This window comes from Nothobranchius furzeri, chromosome 11, assembly GCF_043380555.1.
Source record: "Nothobranchius furzeri strain GRZ-AD chromosome 11, NfurGRZ-RIMD1, whole genome shotgun sequence".
Taxonomy (NCBI): Eukaryota; Metazoa; Chordata; class Actinopteri; order Cyprinodontiformes; family Nothobranchiidae; genus Nothobranchius; species Nothobranchius furzeri.
Window position 1 is genome coordinate 48004830 of NC_091751.1, and position 19736 is coordinate 48024565.

Genomic DNA, 19736 nt, shown 5'->3' on the forward strand with positions numbered 1-19736 from the left:
GATTTGTGCCAATAGGATCAAGAAAAACACTTTGGAGAGCAAACAAATTTTAAGACACTGAGAGAAAAAACCTTGGTTTCAAAAGAAAAACTTACGATCTGAATCAGATTCTTAAAATGATCAAGAAAATCACTGTGACGGTCAAACAAAAATTAAGAAATTGACAGAACAAAAATATTGACTAAAGGAAAAAAGCATGTTTCAAAAGTAAAACTTACTATCTGAATAAACTTCTTAAAATGAGTAACAAAGTATGTTTCCTTTTTCTGTTTGCCTCTATGTGTTTTTGTTATCAATTTCCTTAGTTTTGTTCTCTGCTCAGAGCTTTGCTCTCACTTCCAGATTTGCACTTACACTGTCTGGCTTTCTCCTTTGCAATCCCTGAGTTTTTGGTTGCAATTCTGACACAACCCTTTCGGGTGGGCGGGACTTCTGAGAAGTCCTCTCCCATAGGACAGTGGTTTCTCTTGAGTGACAGTTCAGTGACCTGGAAGTGATGTAGCCTCCAAGACATTTTTTTCCCACCTGGTCAACAACATGAATTTTGAGCCCCAAACAGGTTATTTCTGCTGTCTGTGGTGTCTACTGAGGATCTAAAGTGAGTATTGATAATATATTTTATCTTTTCTTAGTTCATCTGTAAGTTAAGCCACTTTTTAAGTTGGTTTTAACCAGATGCTAGCTCACTAGCTAGCTGCTAAGCAAGCCATTGTGCTAGCCTCAGGACAATGGACTATTGTTCCAGAGAGACGTATTAAAAACTCATCTTAACATATTCATTACTGGGTTCATGGAATTAATTATTGCAGTTTATGTTAATAAGTTTGCTAATTTTTCAGGAACCTGTGGAACATTAGAGACTTTGCAGCTACTGGAGCTAACCTGTGTACTGCTAACTTGCTACAGAGGAAGCAGCAGAAAGCTGAGCTAACAGGCTGTTTTGCAGGTAAATACTCTTTTAGTGGAACTGCAGGATTTTTATGGTATAACTCAGACATAATCTACATGAGCTATTGTGGGAAGACATTTAAACTACATTTACATACAGATACATGTATTTTTTTATTCCATGTTACTTGGACGGGCTAAACAAGTTCATAGTTCTGCCTGCTCCTTTTTCAGTGAAACGAATGGATTTTATGATGTAACTCTGACTGAATAATTATCTAAGTGAGTATGTTTGATAATACATTTCTTTCCAATATACAGATCTGACATTTGTTTGTCAGAACAAGACAAATCAGATTCAATGTGCTTTCTGTCACATGCTCTGTATTCTCCATGAAAAGAATGTTATCCAGGACAGATAATCAATAATGAGTTAAATACATGCTTTAAATTAATTTTTACATAAAATCTATATTTTTGTCTAAAAGCTATTATTTATGTATTTATTCTTTCTTTTCAGATTGAAAACTGCTGCATTGCATTACAATGGAAGTGCTACACAGCCACATGCATCAACTGCAGCTGGTGAGCTAAGACACACCATAGTGTACACAAAGTGCACTGCAGACAAGGGATGTAAGAAAATATCAATATGACAATATATTGCGATGTATTTTCCCAGTAATATTGTATCGATATTCTCGAACTCTGTCTCTAAAATATCGATATGGCAATATATCGTGATATTTTTTCCTGAGATATTACATCCATTTTCAAAAGCAGTGTATCTAATTTTTGGAAGAATTTACATGCAAACATTTGTGTATTTTCTTTGTTTTTGGTGCATTTTAAATGTGGCCCGCTAGTTGGCAGCAGTGTGCACTGGGTTTTGTTTCCACCATTGAAATTTAAATCTCGCTATTATGGTTCAGAAACTCATGTTATATATGTTAAGTATCAGTTTGGACTGTTTATTGAATATTCCAACAATAAATTCTGTCAAAAATACACATCCCTACTGCAGACCAATCCCACCTCATGTAGTTCATATGCTGTATAATAAACCCACAGTGATGGTTATGGATAAATATCTGTACTAATGGTAATCTTTTTCCATTGTTTCCAGTTGACAAGCATATGGACCTATTGTTCGAGTCCGTGGTGGTGGATGCTCTACCATATCAGGAGTCTGACTAAGTACCTGTGCCTGAACCTCTCTGTGTCTAGTTCAAAAGACCTGAAAGACCTGCTGTAAGCAGGCACAGGATAAGATTTTAAAAGAACCTGTAAGGTGAGCAACACAACACAATATAAATCTTTATTATTATTGTACGCTGTACAGCTAGAATAAACTTGCATGCTCAGAAGCCACGTATGATTACATCGCCTACAGGTTGCCTGATGCTGAACTTCGGGCAGCTGCGTGCTCAGTGGAACAACCGCCTGTGGGAGGAGTCGTTGTGTTGCTGTTAGGAGTTTGGGTCGGAGTCCTGGGTTTGTGTTCCCTTTAATCTCTTCATTAGCCTTGCTAGTCACCATTGCAGAGCACCATGGAGAGGCTTACCTGAAAACTCTTCTCATGGGGCAGGCACATCCTCACACACCTGTAACCCCATCCTTGAATAAAAGCTGGTAGCTGGTCACTCATCAGTGTTTTAACCCATATCTAGCCCATGACTCTGCCGTTTTTCAAACTTACGTTCTCATGTTCTATGCAGATCTATGGGAATTCTTTCCTTGAAGCTCCTGATCACACAACCATACTGGCAGTCGGCTTACCCACTACCTTCTGCTCACCCGCTTGCTACTCATGCTGTCATTCTCCCAGACTTCTGGTTGTTTCTCCACCATTCTGCTGTCTCCCGTCTGCGCTACAATTTCAGACCGTAAGTACCTAAACTTTTCCTTTTGTAAGTCATTCTTTAGTCATTGCTAACACTCAATTTTACCTCAGGGCCTTCTGATCTTTAAACACTAAAACCTGTGGCTCCATCTCTGTGGCGTTTCTCAGACTCCGTAAGCTACCTGCACAGTCTAAGAAAACCCTGACCTGTTGCCTCTTACTAACCTCTGCTCTTCCTCGCAGAAGCTTCTGGTTCCTGATCTCCAGCAGTTACCTCTTCAGTCATCCGTCAAACATTTTAATAAACTGTTTTTAGCTCATTTGTCTCCTGAGTTTCTCTGCATGAAGGTCAGGTTGTTGCAAAAATCATGACATCAGCAATTACTTTGCACCACTCTGTTAAACAGCTGATATTAATTTCAAGTGTATCTTTAAAAATACATTGAATGTCAAAGTGAATGAAAGGCATCCATTCAGCTTTCGGTGTCTAATGCAGGATTTTACGGACAGGCACCAAAACAGGAAATTTATAAATTGAGATTTATTTACTAAATCAGGTAAACCGTAATAAAACACTAATGTTTAAAGTCCGGAGGAGGGAGGAAGGCTTTATAGCAGGGGTATTCAATTCTAGTCCTGGATGGCTGGTATCCAGCACGTTTTAGTTGTTTCCCTGCTCCAACACACTTGAATCAGTGGTTGAATTACCTGTGCAGCAGCTCTGCAGAAGCCTGTTAATTATCTGCTGACTGAAATCAGGTGTATTGAAACAGAGTTAAAACTAAAACGTGCTGGATACCGGCCCTCCAGGCCCAGAAGTAAATACTCCTGCTTTATAGGCACAGAGAACTCCCATCAGGATCCTGGAGACGGCACAAGGAGATGACAACATGAGTGTGCCCTCCCAGATCACACCAACACCACCTGACCACATGGAGGCATGTGTCTGTAAGAAAGAAAAACTGGTGATGTAAGAGATTAAACAAAAACTACGAACAAAATCAATTTTACAGTTGTTTAACCTGCTGAGCATCGTCTCCCCAAAGAGCTGCACAAAGGTGCAACTGGCTCAGAACCAGAGTGCTCCGTTGTGCAGGTAGTCACCTCCTGCTGACACCTGAGGATTACCTACAACAAAGGGAAAACTGATATCAATAAGGAAATAATTAAATCAGAGCTAAAAGTTTAATTTTAGTGTGACGTTTGAGATTGTGGGAAATAAATGTGGACATTATGATTTTCTATTGTGGGGTCAGTACCTTGGGCGTTTCTCTGTAGCAACATTTTGTCTGGCTGACAATGAAGTAAAAAAGTCACCAGTTGAGGCAGAGTTAGACTACATTACTCCAGCTAAGCTAAATGTAGCTAAAATAGACACTAGTCACCAGACTATGGTTACTATAGATTTACTAGAGTTACATCATAAAATCCATTAGTTTCACTGAAAAAGGAGCAGGCAGAACTATGAACTTGTTTAGCCCGTCCAAGTAACATGGAATAAAAAAATACTTGTATCTGTATGTAAATGTAGTTTAAATGTCTTCCCACAATAGCTCATGTAGATTCTGTCTGAGTTATACCATAAAAATCCTGCAGTTCCACTAAAAGAGTATTTACCTGCAAAACAGCCTGTTAGCTCAGCTTTCTGCTGCTTCCTCTGTAGCAAGTTAGCAGTACACAGGTTAGCTCCAGTAGCTGCAAAGTCTCTGATGTTCCACAGGTTCCTGAAAAATTAGCAAACTTATTAACATAAACTGCAATAATTAATTCCATGAAACCAGTAATGAATATGTTAAGATGAGTTTTTAATACGTCTCTCTGGAACAATAGTCCATTGTCCTGAGGCTAGCACAATGGCTTGCTTAGCAGCCAGCTAGTGAGCTAGCATCTGGTTAAAACCAACTTAAAAAGTGGCTTAACTTACAGATGAACTAAGAAAAGATAAAATATATTATCAATACTCACTTTAGATCCTCAGTAGACACCACAGACAGCAGAAATAACCTGTATGGGGCTCAAAATTCATGTTGTTGACCAGGTGGGAAAAAAATGTCTTGGAGGCTACATCACTTCCAGGTCACTGAACTGTCACTCAAGAGAAACCACTGTCCTATGGGAGAGGACTTCTCAGAAGTCCCGCCCACCCAAAAGGGTTGTGTCAGAATTGCAACCAAAAACTCAGGGATTGCAAAGGAGAAAGCCAGACAGTGTAAGTGCAAATCTGGTAGTGAGAGCAAAGCTCTGAGCAGCGAGAACAAAACTAAGGAAATTGATAACAAAAACACATAGAGGCAAACAGAAAAAGGAAACATACTTTGTTACTCATTTTAAGAAGTTGATTCAGATAGTAAGTTTTACTTTTGAAATATGTTTTTTTCCTTTAGTCAATATTTTTGTTCTGTCAATTTCTTAATTTTTGTTTGACCGTCAAAGTGTTTTTCTTGATCATTTTAAGAATCTGATTCAGATCGTAAGTTTTTCTTTTGAAACCAATGTTTTTTCTCTCAATGTCTTAAAATTTGTTTGCTCTCCAAAGTGTTTTTCTTGATCCTATTGGCACAAATCTAATCCCATAGCTTTTTCTAGTAAAACAATCAAACTCGACATCCCACATAAGAAGTGTAGCAGGAGAAGTTGTGTTGTGTTTAGCTGCCCCGTATGTGTGTGTATCCTGTGTGTGCATGTTGCAGTTGAAGGAAAGAAACAAAAAACAGTACACCATCTATAACTTACCAGAATGAAAATACTCTGGAAGGTGATATTTGGTCGCCTTAAGCTTAATTTATACTTCTCAGTCAGCTTCATGAGGAAGAGACCCGTGACGCACGGACGGAAACATTTTGCCTTCAGACTTTGCCATCTGCTGGGGAGTGTTGCAAAGCAATTCCCCGCCAGGACAACAGAGGGCGTAGCACTGTTCTGGGGTATCCTGTCATGCATCCGGTCCAAAATAGTGCATTTACTATTGTGTTTATGTTGTGTTTTTTGCATTTAAGAGACTTTTTAACATGGGCAAATTTGTCTCTCATTCCCCTCCACTCGCCACCTCGCTCTAAACCCACGTTTCCCATCATTTCCCTCCACAAATAAAATGCTTGCTGTGTATCTTTTCATTCCTCCAGTCATGGGTGAATAAAACGTTAATATTTTTTGAGTTTTTCCGCGAGGGTATCTTCAAGCTGCTTCGTTCAGCTCTCTTCATGTTTTTGAGGGCACAATGGCGTCCTGACCAATCACAAGCTTGCGTTCTCCGTCTCCATCTAGACTCCGTCAGCCCTTGCGAATCTGCTGGAGAGCCTTCGAAGGGATGGATAATGGTGTTGTGTGCGTCCGTTCCGATGCAGATGGACAAGTATAGATTAGGCATTATAGCTGAGATCCAAGCGAGCCGACAAGACTTTGTTATGTTAGATATTTGGACTCCGTGGTGATGCATCCAAGCAGGAAAATGGTGAAAAATTTGCCCATTTTCCATCTTTATTCCCATGGTGATCACGTGTTGCACCCCAAAACACAGCAACGATTACCCATAGTTGCGTAATATAACCGATCAAATGAATGAAGAAACAAATAAGGACTCATAGGCCACCAAGGTGGTGGCCGAGTCGGTGATGACGTGATCACAAGCCCAATTCCGCCCTATTTCATGCATGTTACAATAAAATAAAGGGATTAAAATGTGCTCTGCCAAAGAATTAAGTAATTAACATTACAATGTCAATGCCCTTTTAACCCCTTCAAAATGCCTGTGCTGCATTTCTGAATGTCAAATATATTCATATTAGTTTTGTGTAAAGCTGGTTTAGCCTGATGTTGCATTAGAGCGATACTATTGTGACATAGTGGGAATATATTCTCGCTTATTTCAAACTCACAATAAATCAGATCATTGGATGGTTATTCAATGATGGGATTTAGAAGCAGGAACATGCTAACTTTTGTTTTTGACTTTTAAATAACAGAAACTGAAATGTGTCATTTTTAGGGATGCACGATATATTGGCACCAATGTCGGTATCGGCCGATGTTGTTTATTTTTTAACATATTGATATCAGTCCCATAAGTAAAACTAGGCTGATATTAACAACTGATATTTTTTCCATCTTGTTGCTGTTTGTGTTTCAGTTTCGGGGGGGTGAAAAGAGTATGGTGATACAAATATTTCTCAGTATAAGAGAGAGAGGATACAATATATTGCAGTTTTTTATACTGAATTTAATTGAAAACCTCAGGTCAGATGCTTCTAAAACATCCAATTTTATCACGAGACCTTGTTCTGTCAGAATGAAGGTGCTAAAAACTGTAAATGTCCTTATGCAAATCCTCAATAAAAAGTCTAAACACTGCTTTTATATATTTATTCAATATCTGAACACAACGTTTTGTGTGTATTGTTATTTTCTTACATCCCTACTTATATTAACGTTAATTATGGGATATACCAGTGATTTTATTATCGGCCTACCTGTTCACATTGGTGCATCACGGGTAATTATATGTTTAAAAGGTTGTTAAATACTCTAAATTTCAGCTCAGAAATGAGTCACTGTTAAATATCTTCATGAGGACCCCTGGAGCCGCTGGACTACACTGTAAAAACGATTGTGTGTTAAATTTGTCAGTGTGATTGTTGTGTGTTTTTCCATCTGCCCTGCTGTTGCTGGATGCATGACACAAACTAAATGTGTGAATATAACGACCTAGATGGACTAATATGCAAAAACAAGAGCCTCAGATGATTCGATATACTAGATGTCTGTTGTGATTTTTATGTTTTTCTTATTGTCGACAATAAGAAGATGAGAAGATGATTGAATCCATATTTCATTCACGTAATTTCATTTGCGTGAACATAAATCGAACAATTGTTGAAGCACATCATAGGTGCCTTTTAAGTTGTTGTTTCATTTGTTGACAATAAGCACAATATAAATATCACAGGTCTTATTGGTTAATCTGCAACTCGAATTATGACTATTTTAGGCGTAAAAGAATTTTGGTCACGAAAACTGATATAAATTTGTTGTTTTGATTTGTTGCTTTAATTTGTGATTTTGACTTGTGGTGTGTCACGGCTCGTCGTTGCATCAGTGGTGAAACCCTTGTGTTAGCTGAAGCTGACCAGTGCTGTTGAATTCATGTCCTTTTGACTTCTATCACATAGAATGGGGATCAAAGTAAAATCTCTGTGTGTGTGTGTGTGTGTGTGTGTGTGTGTGTGTGTGTGTGTGTGTGTGTGTGTGTGTGTGTGTGTGTGTGTGTGTGTGTGTGTGTGTGTGTGTGTGCATCCAGGCGTCTGGCACGTTCCACCCTCCTTCTCATACCCCTCTTTGGTATTCACTACACTGTGTTCGCCTTCTCACCTGAGGACGTCAGCAAGAGGGAGAGGCTGGTCTTTGAGCTGGGGCTCGGATCCTTCCAGGTTCGCTCCCTTGATTTAACACAAAAATCTATTTTTATAACTTTACCTGATAATGATGGCAATGATGGTGATGGTGATGATGGTGATGGCAATGATGGTGGTGATGATGATGATGGTGATGATGGTGATGGCAATGATGGTGGTGATGATGATGGTGATGATGATGATGAAGATGATGATGATGATGATTCTTATGGTGGTGATGATTCTGATGGTAATGATGATGAAGAAGATGACAATCTAATCATGATGAAGATGATGATGGTAATGATGATTAATGATTCTGATGGTGATTCTTCTTCCGGCTCCTGGAGGGTACAGATGCTTTTTTCTCCTCTCCCTCCCTCCTCCTCCCAAGGCTCTCTGTCCTGTGTGCCTGTGCTCTGTGCTTTCTGCATTTTTTCTGAAAACTGGAAATTGTAAAACATGGATCTGGTCAGTTGGTCTCTCAACACGATTGACAAAACTTTTTCAACTATGAGAACGGGAGAAGGGGCTCCTGGATGCCCCTCTGGGACAGAGCCAGCTGGGTATATAATGGACTCCTGGAAACAGTGGAACCTGATCTGCCTCTCTCAACTGACTGTAGAGGATTCTGAAGATGTCTGGATATTCTTCGTTTTGGTGTTGGGATTCCTGTTGTTTGGCCTGAGTGGTTACCTGGCATACCGGAAAATTAACAAGCTTCCGAGGAATATTGGCTTAATCCCGGAGCTCAGGGATGGAATGCATCATGCTGTGAACTCACAGACTCATATAATTGTCAAGATGAGTCGTAAGCTTGGAACTTTGGCTGAGATTCAGGCTCTGGCACAGAAGGTGGATTCGATCAAGGCGAGAGTTGACGGATCAGCACAGATTGTAGTAGATTGAATACGCCATTATTGGACTTGGAGGGCTGAAGACCAACAGAACTCTAAGGCAGAGAGGAAATTATCTCTGTCTGTACCCAAAACAATTCTTATCTGAATCTGGTGCCCTTGAAGCCTGTGAGGCTGAAGTGAAAACTCCCCCCCTCAGAAGAAATGTGGAATGCTGCCGTTGCTATGGAAACCCTTTCTCCCTATCCCAGCCTGGGCGGGACTGTGACCGGTGAAGGCTGTGGAACCGTATCTAGGAGTCAATGTGCTCTCTAACCCATTATCTCCCTCCCCTGTCTTAACGGAGGTGATGAGCGCTGCTCTTGTGGCTGCATGCACTGAAGTGAGGAGAATCCCAACCCTACCTCCCCACCTAGTGGACACTTATGTTGTGTATCGTCTGACGTCTGTATGCATTTCTGTTTGAGGTGTTTTTTTGCATAGCAAAGCTGTCCTCTCTGTCAGGGGGTAACTCTGGGGAGCCACCCCACCCCACCCCGACTCTATCCTCATATAAACCCTCTTGATCTATTACGGAGCGCAACTCGTGTTGCGAATGACCACAGTCACCAATTCTTGTCATGTGTCTATGTATTAGGGGTGCAACGGTACAGGTAGCCCACAGTATGGTCCGTACCTCGGTACTGAAACCACGGTCCACGGGACGGTTCGGTACATGTTTGTGCAGCAAGAGACTGCTTTTATTCCAAAACATGCTTTTTATTTTTTTTCTGAGCGAAAACAGAATGTCACAATTGGAAGAACATCAATATATGAAATAAGTTAACATTCTCTGCATTGTACACTAATACCTTCTTTCAATTATCACTTGTATGCAATACAAAATATATTAAAAAAATACAAAATGTATACGAACACACTTGAAAATATTCAAATGGTTCCCAACCATGATACGTGATACAAGAGGTAAGCAATGCAAAAGTAAAAGTGCATTTTGCGTTTTAACAAACAGGAGTTAGCTTGTGCTGTAACGTTACAGTATGGAATAAATGAACCCTCTTTAGTCTGTACTGAACACGAAATAATACAACCTCTTCTTCAAGTATCAGTAGTGAATTGAAATTTTAAAATATACGCAATGTAAAACAAACACACTAAATAAACAATTCCCATCCTCGACAACAATGTGAACGAAAAAGTTTGCTTTACCTTTATCAAAAATAAATTAGCTTGTGCTTAGAATAAAAAAGCAGAGCAAAATAATTTAGTAAATAATCCTGCATTCAGGATAAAAAGTGCAATATTTACTCATCCACTTTTGAGAGATTTTTGTGCAAGAAGATGAGTCTATCAACACTGTCTGGTGCAAGGCGAGACCAGTAGGCACTAACAATGTCCCCAGCAGTGGAGAACATTCTCTCACTGGGAACTGAAGTCCCTGGGACACAGAGGAGCCGTTTTGCCACTTTTGCTACACGAGGGAACTTGTGCTCTTTGGTCTTGCACCACCTGAAAGGATCGGCATCAATGCCAATGGAGTCTGCCAATCTGTACGAAGCAACTTCATCCTCGACTACCTGGGCAAGAGTTTTGACCTGATCTTGTTTTTTAAAAACCTCCCCAAATAGCTTCCACTCGGTGACTGCATTTTTTAACTCTTCTGCTAAATGCGCACTTGTGTGGCTTTCATAGAGGGGGCGAGTCTGCAGTACGGCGCTTTTCATCTCCCAGTCCAGCAAGTAGTGAGCCGTCACAGTCATGTAGCTCTGTGTAGCCCGAGAAGTCCAACTATCAGTGGTCAGTGCGAGGCTTTCTGCTTAGCCAAATCACTCTCGATGGCATTGCGCGTTTTGTCGTAAAGACCAGGGATGACGACCTGACTAAAATGTGTGCGACTGGGCACAGAATAACGTCAGTCGAGCGTCTTCATTAAATGTTGAAAACCCACATCTTTGACTACAGAAAAAGGCTGCAGATCTTTCGTGATAAACACTCCCAATGCATCAGTAATTTTTTTATGTTTCTCTGAAAAAGCCCGGTAGGTCTGAGCAAAAGCATTCTCGACAGACAGTTGTTTTGCTGCTGGTGCCTGTGCGGCGGGTTGCTCGACTGACCTGTGTTCAGGAAGCTTTATGTCTGCATGCCTTCGCTGGTTATGTTTTAACGTGTTGCTCGTGTTTCCACTGGAGTGCGAAACATTTACCAAACATTGTTTACAGACTGTGTAACCTCTGTTGATTGTTTGTACTCCTTCGTGGTTGTACTCAACCCCAAATCCGAAATAATTCCAAACTGATGATTTAAAAGAGCCTGGTGCCTCTTCAAACTCTTTCCTTTCAACTCCACTGCAGCTCGCCATTTCCTCGTGTCTCTTTGTGCGTATCCAGCCGCCTAACTGAAGTAAGAGTTTGTGAATGAGGACGCGGATGCACAACGGTGATTGGACATTAACTTGGGTGTGGGCCTTCATCTACCTGGACAGGCAAACGCACATGGTGCCATGTAAAGCATGAAATAAAAGAGCAGCGCAAAATCAATGGGAGTACCGAAGTCCCGCGGGACAGGAGGGCGGATTGTCCCTTGCAGGGCGTACCGAACGGTCCGGTATTTTACCGCATACCATTGCATCCCTACTATGTATTGTATGTATGTCTGATCTCAGAATTGTTTGTACTGAAACAATTGAATTTCCCTCTGGGCTTCATAAAGTACTTTTGAACTGAATTGAATTGAATTGAATGAGGATGATGGTGATGATGATGATGATTGCTATGATGAAGATGATGATTGTGATGGTGATGATGATGATGGTGATAATGATGATGATGATGAGGATAATGGTGATTATGATGATGATGATGAGGATAATGGTGATTATGATGATGATGATGATGATTGCAATGATGAAGATGATGTTGATGGTGATGATGATGATTCTAATGGTGATTCTGATGGTGATGATGATGATGAAGATGATGATGGTGATGATGATGATGATGAAGATGATGATGTGATGATGATGATTCTTATGGTGATGAAGATGATGATGGTGATGATGATGATTCTAATGGTGATTCTGATGGTGGTGATGATGATGATGATGGTGGTGATGATGATGAAGATGATGATGATGGTGATGGTGATGAAGATGATGATGGTGATGATGACGATTCTAATGGTGATTCTGATGGTGGTGATGATAATGAAGATGATGGTGGTGATGATGATGATGATGGTGATGAAGATGATGATGTGATGATAATGATTCTGATGTGATGATGATGATGAAGATGATGGTGGTGATGATGATGATGATGATGATGATGATGGTGATGAAGATGATGATGTGATGATGATGATTCTGATGGTGATGATGATGATGATGGTGGTGATGATGATGAAGATGATGATGATGATGATGATGATGAAGATGATGATGGTGATGATGATGATGATGATGATGAAGATGATGATGTGATGATGATGATTCTTATGGTGATGAAGATGATGATGGTGATGATGATGATTCTAATGGTGATTCTGATGGTGGTGATGATGATGAAGATGATGGTGGTGATGATGATGATGATGGTGATGAAGATGATGATGTGATGATAATGATTCTGATGTGATGATGATGATGAAGATGATGGTGGTGATGATGATGATGATGATGATGATGATGATGGTGATGAAGATGATGATGTGATGATGATGATTCTGATGGTGATGATGATGATGAAGATGATGAAGATGATGTAATGATGATGATGATGATTCTGATGTTGATGATGATTCTGTTGCAGATAATGATGATGATGATGGTGATGGTGATGATGGTAATGATTCATAAATCACACTTTACTTCTAACTGATCTGTGTTTTACATGTTTCTCCTCAGGGGTTTGTTGTTGCTGTTCTCTACTGCTTCCTGAATGGAGAGGTACATTTTTGCATCTTTTTTATTTTGTTAGTTTTATTTTGTTCTAGAAAAAAAAACTCCCTGCTGTTTAAACATCCCACCGAAGACAACTTAATGTCTGAATATTAACTGCTTAACAAAGCAAAGTAAAATCATTTCTTTTAACAGATGTAACACTTTTTATTGATAGTGTAACTATTAAAACTCATTGGAAGATATATAAAATATTAAGTTGTGTATTGTGCATTAGAAGCAATGTGATGTATCCACAAATGAGTAACTGTTAAAAAGTGCCTATAGGCAAGAGTCTGTATGTGTGTGTGCAGAATTTAAATGAATAAATGAGACAAACATCCTGAACATTTCCCCACAAGAACGTCTCCCTCCTGCAGCAGCACTTTTCTCGCCTACTAAGCAGTGACGGATTAAATATCCTGTAAGCTGCTTGAGACTTTCTCTTACATCTCTGTAAGTGATAATGGCACACATACAACGAAACATCAATGTGAAAATGTGATCATAGATGTTTTATGGAGCTAATGTGTTTGGTGGATTTTGTAAGATGGTGATAATAGTGACTCATTGTTGGAAAAGGGTAGAATGTCTTCTTTGGGTCAGGGATGAGGTCCTGCCTCAAGTAGAGAAGTTTAAAGGGACAATGTCTAGTTTTTACTGTAAATTTCTGGAAATATTCATCAAAATTTTGTTGAAAATGAATGAAATGATGCCCAGTTGTTGAAAATTTTTGGCGGCTTCATAACATATAACCATAAAAATCTGGTCTAAAATGCATGGGAGTGGGTCTAAGTCTCTGGGCGATGCCATATTAGATGTCATGTTTTCTTCTACGGAAGCCCTTTAGGACAAAACATAGTTAATGATTTGTAACAAATGGTTACAACGCTTTCACCATTAATAAACATTGTTATTTTACACATTTACCTCTTCACTTATTACCAGTGATAAAAGGGAGTCTGGTGTGCTTGTTATTTTGCTGAAGTTTGCACTCCCGGGCCTTTTTGACCCTAATGGGCATCCATTGGTAAGGTCTTACTCCAATACAAAAATACTGCTTGCTTGCAATGATTTAGGTAAATACTGCCTCCTATTGCCAGGGAAAATCTTGGGATCTTGTTCACGAGTGAGGGAAAGATGGAGCATGAGATCGATAGGTGGATTGGTGCTGCGTCTGCAGTGATGTACCGGTCTGTCGTGATGAAGAGAGAGCTGAGCCGGAAGGCAAACCTCTTGATTTACCGGTTGATCTACGTTCCTACCCTCACCTATGATCATGAGCTTTGGGTGGCGACCGAAAGAACGAGATTGTGGATACAAGCGGTCGACACGAGTTTTCTCTGCAGGTTGGATTGGCTCTCCCTTAGAGATAGCGAGAGAAGCTCGGTCATCCGGGAGGGGCTCAGAGTAGATCCGCTGCTCCTCCATGTGTGTAGGTCCATTTTTAGTGATTTACAACATTAATATATTCCTGACATGGGACTTATGTGAAAACAAAAGCAGACTTTTAACTTTTGTGGTATTTTTGAGTTTGCGGTTTTTATCTGATAAATCAGGACATGTTTGCTCTCGTTACGAAATTGCACAAAAAGGTGTGAAGACAAAATTCCCTTAAAGGATGGGGTACAAAAATATCCTAAAATATGTAGATGGCTGCTACCCATTTGATTGAGTGCTGCGGTTCATCCCTGTCCTCAGTCTCCATCAAAGTTATTATAAAATGATAAGTTGAGTTATCCCCTTATTGTTGCTAATACCATTTTATTGTGAAATCAACTAAATAAAAGCGATAAAAGGCTACAAACTGGCTACTTTAACTAGCTTCAATGAAGTTTATACCAGTGTAATAATGGCTAAGAGGGCGGTCCCAGGAGCGGAGTGACATCACGTGCAAAATCTTCCCCTCCTCTCCTTGATAACATCACGCTAAAGACCCAAACTTTAAACTATTGCATCCTAATATTAAAAAAATTCTACTCACCAACACAAAACAAGGCTCAGTGTGATATTTTACTACAAACTGATAATTCGTCACTTTTCAACAAACAACTGAGTTCACTGTACATCCTTGTGGATCTGGCACAGCTTAAAGTACATTAAAAATGACCTTGTGAAATTTCTCCCTGAAGGTGCAGTCGGAGATCAAGAGGAAATGGCGCAGCTGGACGGTGAACCGGTACTTTGCTGTGGACCTGAAGCAGCAGAGGCACCCGTCGTTGGCCAGCAGCGGTGTGAACGGCGGGACCCAGCTGTCGATCCTCAGCAAGAGCAGCTCCCAGATCCGCATGTCCAGCCCGCTGGCGGAGAACGCCAACATCAGCCTGCCGACCTGAGCGTCTGATAGTCCAGAACCAGCTTCAAGGTGCCGATCCGTTTCCTTTTAGACCAACCGGAGCAGACCAAAGTGGTCCCTCTTCACCTCTTTTAAACAAAGGGAGAAGCATTTACTGGAGGTGCTCAGCTGGCTTTCACACGTTAAAGATTTATTTATCTACACAATAATAGAAATGTTATTTGACTATCTCGGGTCTGCGACAAAACTGTGGATTCTAAACATTTCTGTTTACTGAAGCACCTTGCAATTTTTTTCAATTTGCATAATTTTTAGAAAATGTAATTAACTACAGCTGGTGCCAAAACAAACACATTTACTTGTAAAAATGAAAAAAGTATAATAATTTAATATGAAATGTAAAAAAATGGGTCACAATTTGGCTGCTGGTGTAAAATGAATGTGCTTCAAAGTGCCATACTGTTTTTGCCTGACTGAATCTCACTACAGTCCAAAGTTAAAAACCAACCAAATGTTCGCTTTGCTTGTATAAAAGCTCATCGTTTAAATGTTTCGTCCTAAATTCAAACTTGTTTCTACAATCAGCCATAAGTACAAAGTATGTCAACATGCATTCATGCATATAAATAATAAAAGGAAAGGAAACAGCTTATGGATTGTGTAAACAGTCGATGGTGTCTAGATGAGAAATGCTCCTTTTAGCATAGCGCTGTCGGAACTGGAGCCCAAATCTGTAGATTTTATAGTGTATCTGGGGAACCTGTTTGAATTTCAGTTGATTTCTTTGTAAGAAATAAACCATTAAACACATTGTCTGGAATTAAAAATAACTGATAGCCATAGCGCTATATATCCCCGCCTGTGAGGCAAAATGAGACGAGGATTTAGGTGTTTTGTGCTACAGTCACGCCGCGTTTTCCCTGCACAGTACAAGATAGTTTTATATCTTCAGGCTTCAAAGCATTTGGGTTTTTAAATCTGGTCTAGATGGAGCCTTCAGCTGCACAACAGGAGTTTCCTCCAGCTGGTTTTTGCTTTTCGCAGATTTACCAAAAGCAGACTGGGATCGTAAACTTTGCCGTCGTCCAAAGTCGTTTCTCCTGTTGCTGGTGACACAGCAAGCACCTAGAGCTCGAGCTCATCATGGCATCTTAAGAATATTAATTTGTAATTTGTTAATTTACCAACTGCTACGTTTGTTTTCCAAAGTGCCTAGTCAGTTACTAATAGCTATCACTAAAAGAATAGTCTAAACATGCATAGAGGTCCTCTTGTGTTTTATCGTTGTGGCAAAATTAGATTTTTGAGGTTTTCTTGTTGTTTTAAATGTAAAAAAAACAACAACAAAACATTCTGGTAATATCTTCCTTTTAAAATGTGAAGTTATTGATAAACTTATAGTGTTACATTAACTGTGTCTGCTCCGCTCACTTAACACCAAATGCATCAAAAGTCACCACAAAAGGCTTTAATTTAATAATTCAACAGCTCTCGACAATCGTAAATGAGTGTTGCTCTTTGGGGGTGTGTGTGTGTGTGTGTGTGTGTGTGTGTGTGTGTGTGTGTGTGTGTGTGTGTGTGTGTGTGTGTGTGTGTGTGTGTGTGTGTGTGTGTGTGTGTGTGTGTGTGTGTGTGTGTGTGTGTGCAAACGAGCTAACCAAGAGTAACTGTGCCAGTGGGCGCCATTTTGGGTCAAAATAAAATGTGAATCCTTATGTACAGGATGTGTTTTTCATCATGTGCTTCAGAAATTTATTAATTTACTTATTTCTTTTGTACTGTCACTCACATGAGCTCTTGTTTATTGAAATGCCGGACTCTGATGCTGTGTATAAATATGGAGTTTTCATTGAACCATGTGCCGTGTACAGTATTTAAGCTCCTTGACTGATGTCTTATTTATTACATTGATGTTTGCTAGTTCAAAGTGCCAAATTTGTCCTGTGGGGTGAGATGTGGCTTATTTTTTCTGACTCAGAAGTCAATAACGATGGGAAAAGAAGCCGTTGAAGTTCCATAAACATTGACACAGCATCTAACACTGCTTGTTGGAATAAACAAATAATAAAATCTAACTATAATCAGTGACCGTTAGGTGAGAAAGTGAATTACATTAACATTTAAAACACAGTGTGTCTGAGAATTGGAAAACCGCTCTGCTGCTTACGTGCTTTATCACCAGCAGTCATTCTGAGTCCAGACTGGCTCAGGAGGAAACGACCATGTTTTAATGCTGTTATTACCGTCTGTGAACAAGACCCCATACAAGTGCGCTGCTGTGCTTTTGTCTACCACTAGATGGCAGCAAAGTTTGATAGTGTGGTCTTTTGGTTCTCATCAAAGTCTTGCCATGATTAATGAGCTGTTTCACATAAAGTTACACCCTCAAAGGGGATCTCCTGCACAAAGTCTAATGCTAATTAATGGTGGTTTATCCAATATCCCTATTTTCTTACATTTCATTTCAGTTTTGATGGAGCATTTTCACCTAGTATCAGCATTTACAGGTGAAACTGGAAACATTTGAATATGGTGCAAAAGTTAATTTATTTCAGTATTTCAACTTGAAAGGTGAAACCAATATACAAGATAGACTCGTTACATGCAAATCCAGATAATGCAAGCCTTTTTTTGTTATAACTGTGATGATTACGGCTTACAGTTTTTGAAAACCCAAGTCAAAATCTCCGCCAGTTAAAATATTAGGAAAAGATTCAATAATTTAGGCCTGATGTGTCATACTCTAATCAGCTAATGAATCCAAAACACCTGCAAAGGGTTCCTGAGCCTTTACTCAACTCGGTCTTTATTTGTACAGGACCTTACAGACAGGAGACATGGCACCAAGGCACTTCACAGACAAAATAAAAACCAATAGTAAACCGAAATAAACCAACACACAGAATGAAAACAGCAGCATAACTAAAACTCAGAGGAAAACGCTGAATCATAAAAGTAGGCTTTCAGGCTTGTTTAAGGACAGAGGAAGCTCGTTCCAAAGCTGACACTGAAACGTCTCCATCCCCTCTCGTATTCAGACGTGATCTAGGGACCTAAAGCAGCAGAAGATCCTCAGAACGAAGCGTTGGAACCAGGGAATGTGACCACAATAGGGCTGCCAGGTAAGGTGGCGCCAGTCCATTTAGAGCTTTGAAGACCAGTAAAATAAGTTTAAAATAAATTCTAAAAACAACGGGCAACCAATGTAACGTAGCCAAAATTGGGGTAGGATGCTCAAACTTCTGCTTACCCTCTACAAACTCGGCAGCTGCATTTTGCACAAGCTTTAGATGGTCTCTCAGTCTAAGATGAATTAGTGAAATAAATGGACTTTTTGCACCATGTTCTAATTTTTGGAGTTTCACCTGTAAACACTTCATTGTAAAATTTAACCCTTTTACTCTAATGTTTCAAGTGAAATTAGACCAACTCCACTCAGCATGTCTGGTTGGTTTTAATCATGGATATGAGCCTTTTTTATTTTATTTTTTTTTACTTATAATCAAAAAGGACCCTTTGAGGAGTCCTGGTTCATGTCAGCTTACCTGTGCATCCACTCTCCTTGCTTTTTCTTTAGAAAACACAATCAAAGCAAAGCTCTTTATGTATTTTCCAAAACGATTAGAAAACACTCATTTTAAAAACTTTTTTTTATTGCCGGGAGATTAAAAATATGACTCACATTTCGTTTGAATGCAATAAACGGGCTGTAAATAACAGCATTTGCTTGTTTGTTTGTTTTTTTCATTTTAAGACTGTAGAAGAAGGTCTTTGCATCCTCAGCAAAAATAAATCAATAAATAACTTTTTTTTATTAAAAAAGAAAAATTTGCTACCATTCCAAAAGAGTCCAAACTCTTTGTTCTAATGCATTTTTATGTGATTTGCATATTTGTGTTAAGACAGCTTATTTATTAGTTGTGGCTGTTAAATCAGTCTGGTCAAGACTCTGTGAGTTGTATGGATTGCTGATGATGAATTGTGAATGTACAGTTCTCGCTACTCAGCTGCTCTTAGATGTTGCCTGCTATCAAGATGCCCTGGTGTACAAATGATGTCTTTTCTCTTTCTAGATGGTGTATATTTTTGTCACACAGGTGGACTTACGACCAAGATCTCTAATGTTTGTGACCATGTTTTTTGTACATTTGTTTATGGTCCAGTTTTCAGAGTGTGTGTGAATGTTTGAAATTTGGGGAGTGTAATTTGTGTGCACATGTACGTCATGACAAGAATTTGTACAGATATGTCATTTAAATGTTGGGAAAAAATAATTTTAATGTAAAAATGTGTCATCTAAGTTAAGCTCCACGTGTAATGGTGTTTCATGTGTGAACGTTCTGCTGTCCAACATTCATGTCCCAGTTTGTGCAAAACTGACTGCAAAATAAATGTGGTAAATTGCTGTGCTTTGTTTATTTGAAACCTTGTTTTACCTATAAGGGCAAATATTACCTGAAATGCATTGTAATTTTATTGTAGCCTAATTGTAAACTGTCAGAAGCCTCTCTCAACATTTACATTAATTCAA

The 19736-nt window shown here is 39.5% G+C and overlaps 1 protein-coding gene and 2 long non-coding RNA genes across 7 annotated transcripts in view; 2 read left to right on the plus strand and 1 right to left on the minus strand.

Moving 5' to 3' along the window:
* The window catches only part of adcyap1r1a (adenylate cyclase activating polypeptide 1a (pituitary) receptor type I), a 55745-nt gene extending 36135 nt beyond the window's left edge, over nucleotides 1-19610 (plus strand). For all 3 annotated transcript variants that reach the window (XM_015956608.3, XM_015956607.3, XM_015956609.3), the window contains 3 exons: nucleotides 8025-8154; nucleotides 12877-12918; nucleotides 15042-19610. In XM_015956608.3, coding sequence (XP_015812094.1) covers nucleotides 8025-8154; nucleotides 12877-12918; nucleotides 15042-15245 — 376 coding nt within the window. In that variant the 3' untranslated portion in view covers nucleotides 15246-19610. The remainder of the gene's footprint in view (nucleotides 1-8024; nucleotides 8155-12876; nucleotides 12919-15041) is intronic.
* On the plus strand, nucleotides 298-3051 carry LOC107376613 (uncharacterized). 3 transcript variants are annotated; one of them, XR_008563422.2, is made up of 9 exons: nucleotides 310-598; nucleotides 840-946; nucleotides 1123-1170; nucleotides 1409-1473; nucleotides 2015-2179; nucleotides 2282-2382; nucleotides 2607-2774; nucleotides 2843-2904; nucleotides 2975-3051. It is a non-coding gene; the product is annotated as an uncharacterized lncRNA (long non-coding RNA). The 3 variants fall into 3 exon arrangements; XR_008563421.2 differs by having other exon boundaries at nucleotides 298-598; nucleotides 2282-2774; XR_008563423.2 differs by lacking the exon at nucleotides 1123-1170 and having other exon boundaries at nucleotides 301-598; nucleotides 2282-2774.
* LOC107377428 (uncharacterized) lies at nucleotides 3258-4834 on the minus strand. The gene is made up of 4 exons (XR_008563426.1): nucleotides 4697-4834; nucleotides 4349-4455; nucleotides 3754-3859; nucleotides 3258-3677 (listed from the first exon to the last, which is right to left on the minus strand). It is a non-coding gene; the product is annotated as an uncharacterized lncRNA (long non-coding RNA).
* Nucleotides 19611-19736: the final 126 nt, after the last annotated feature.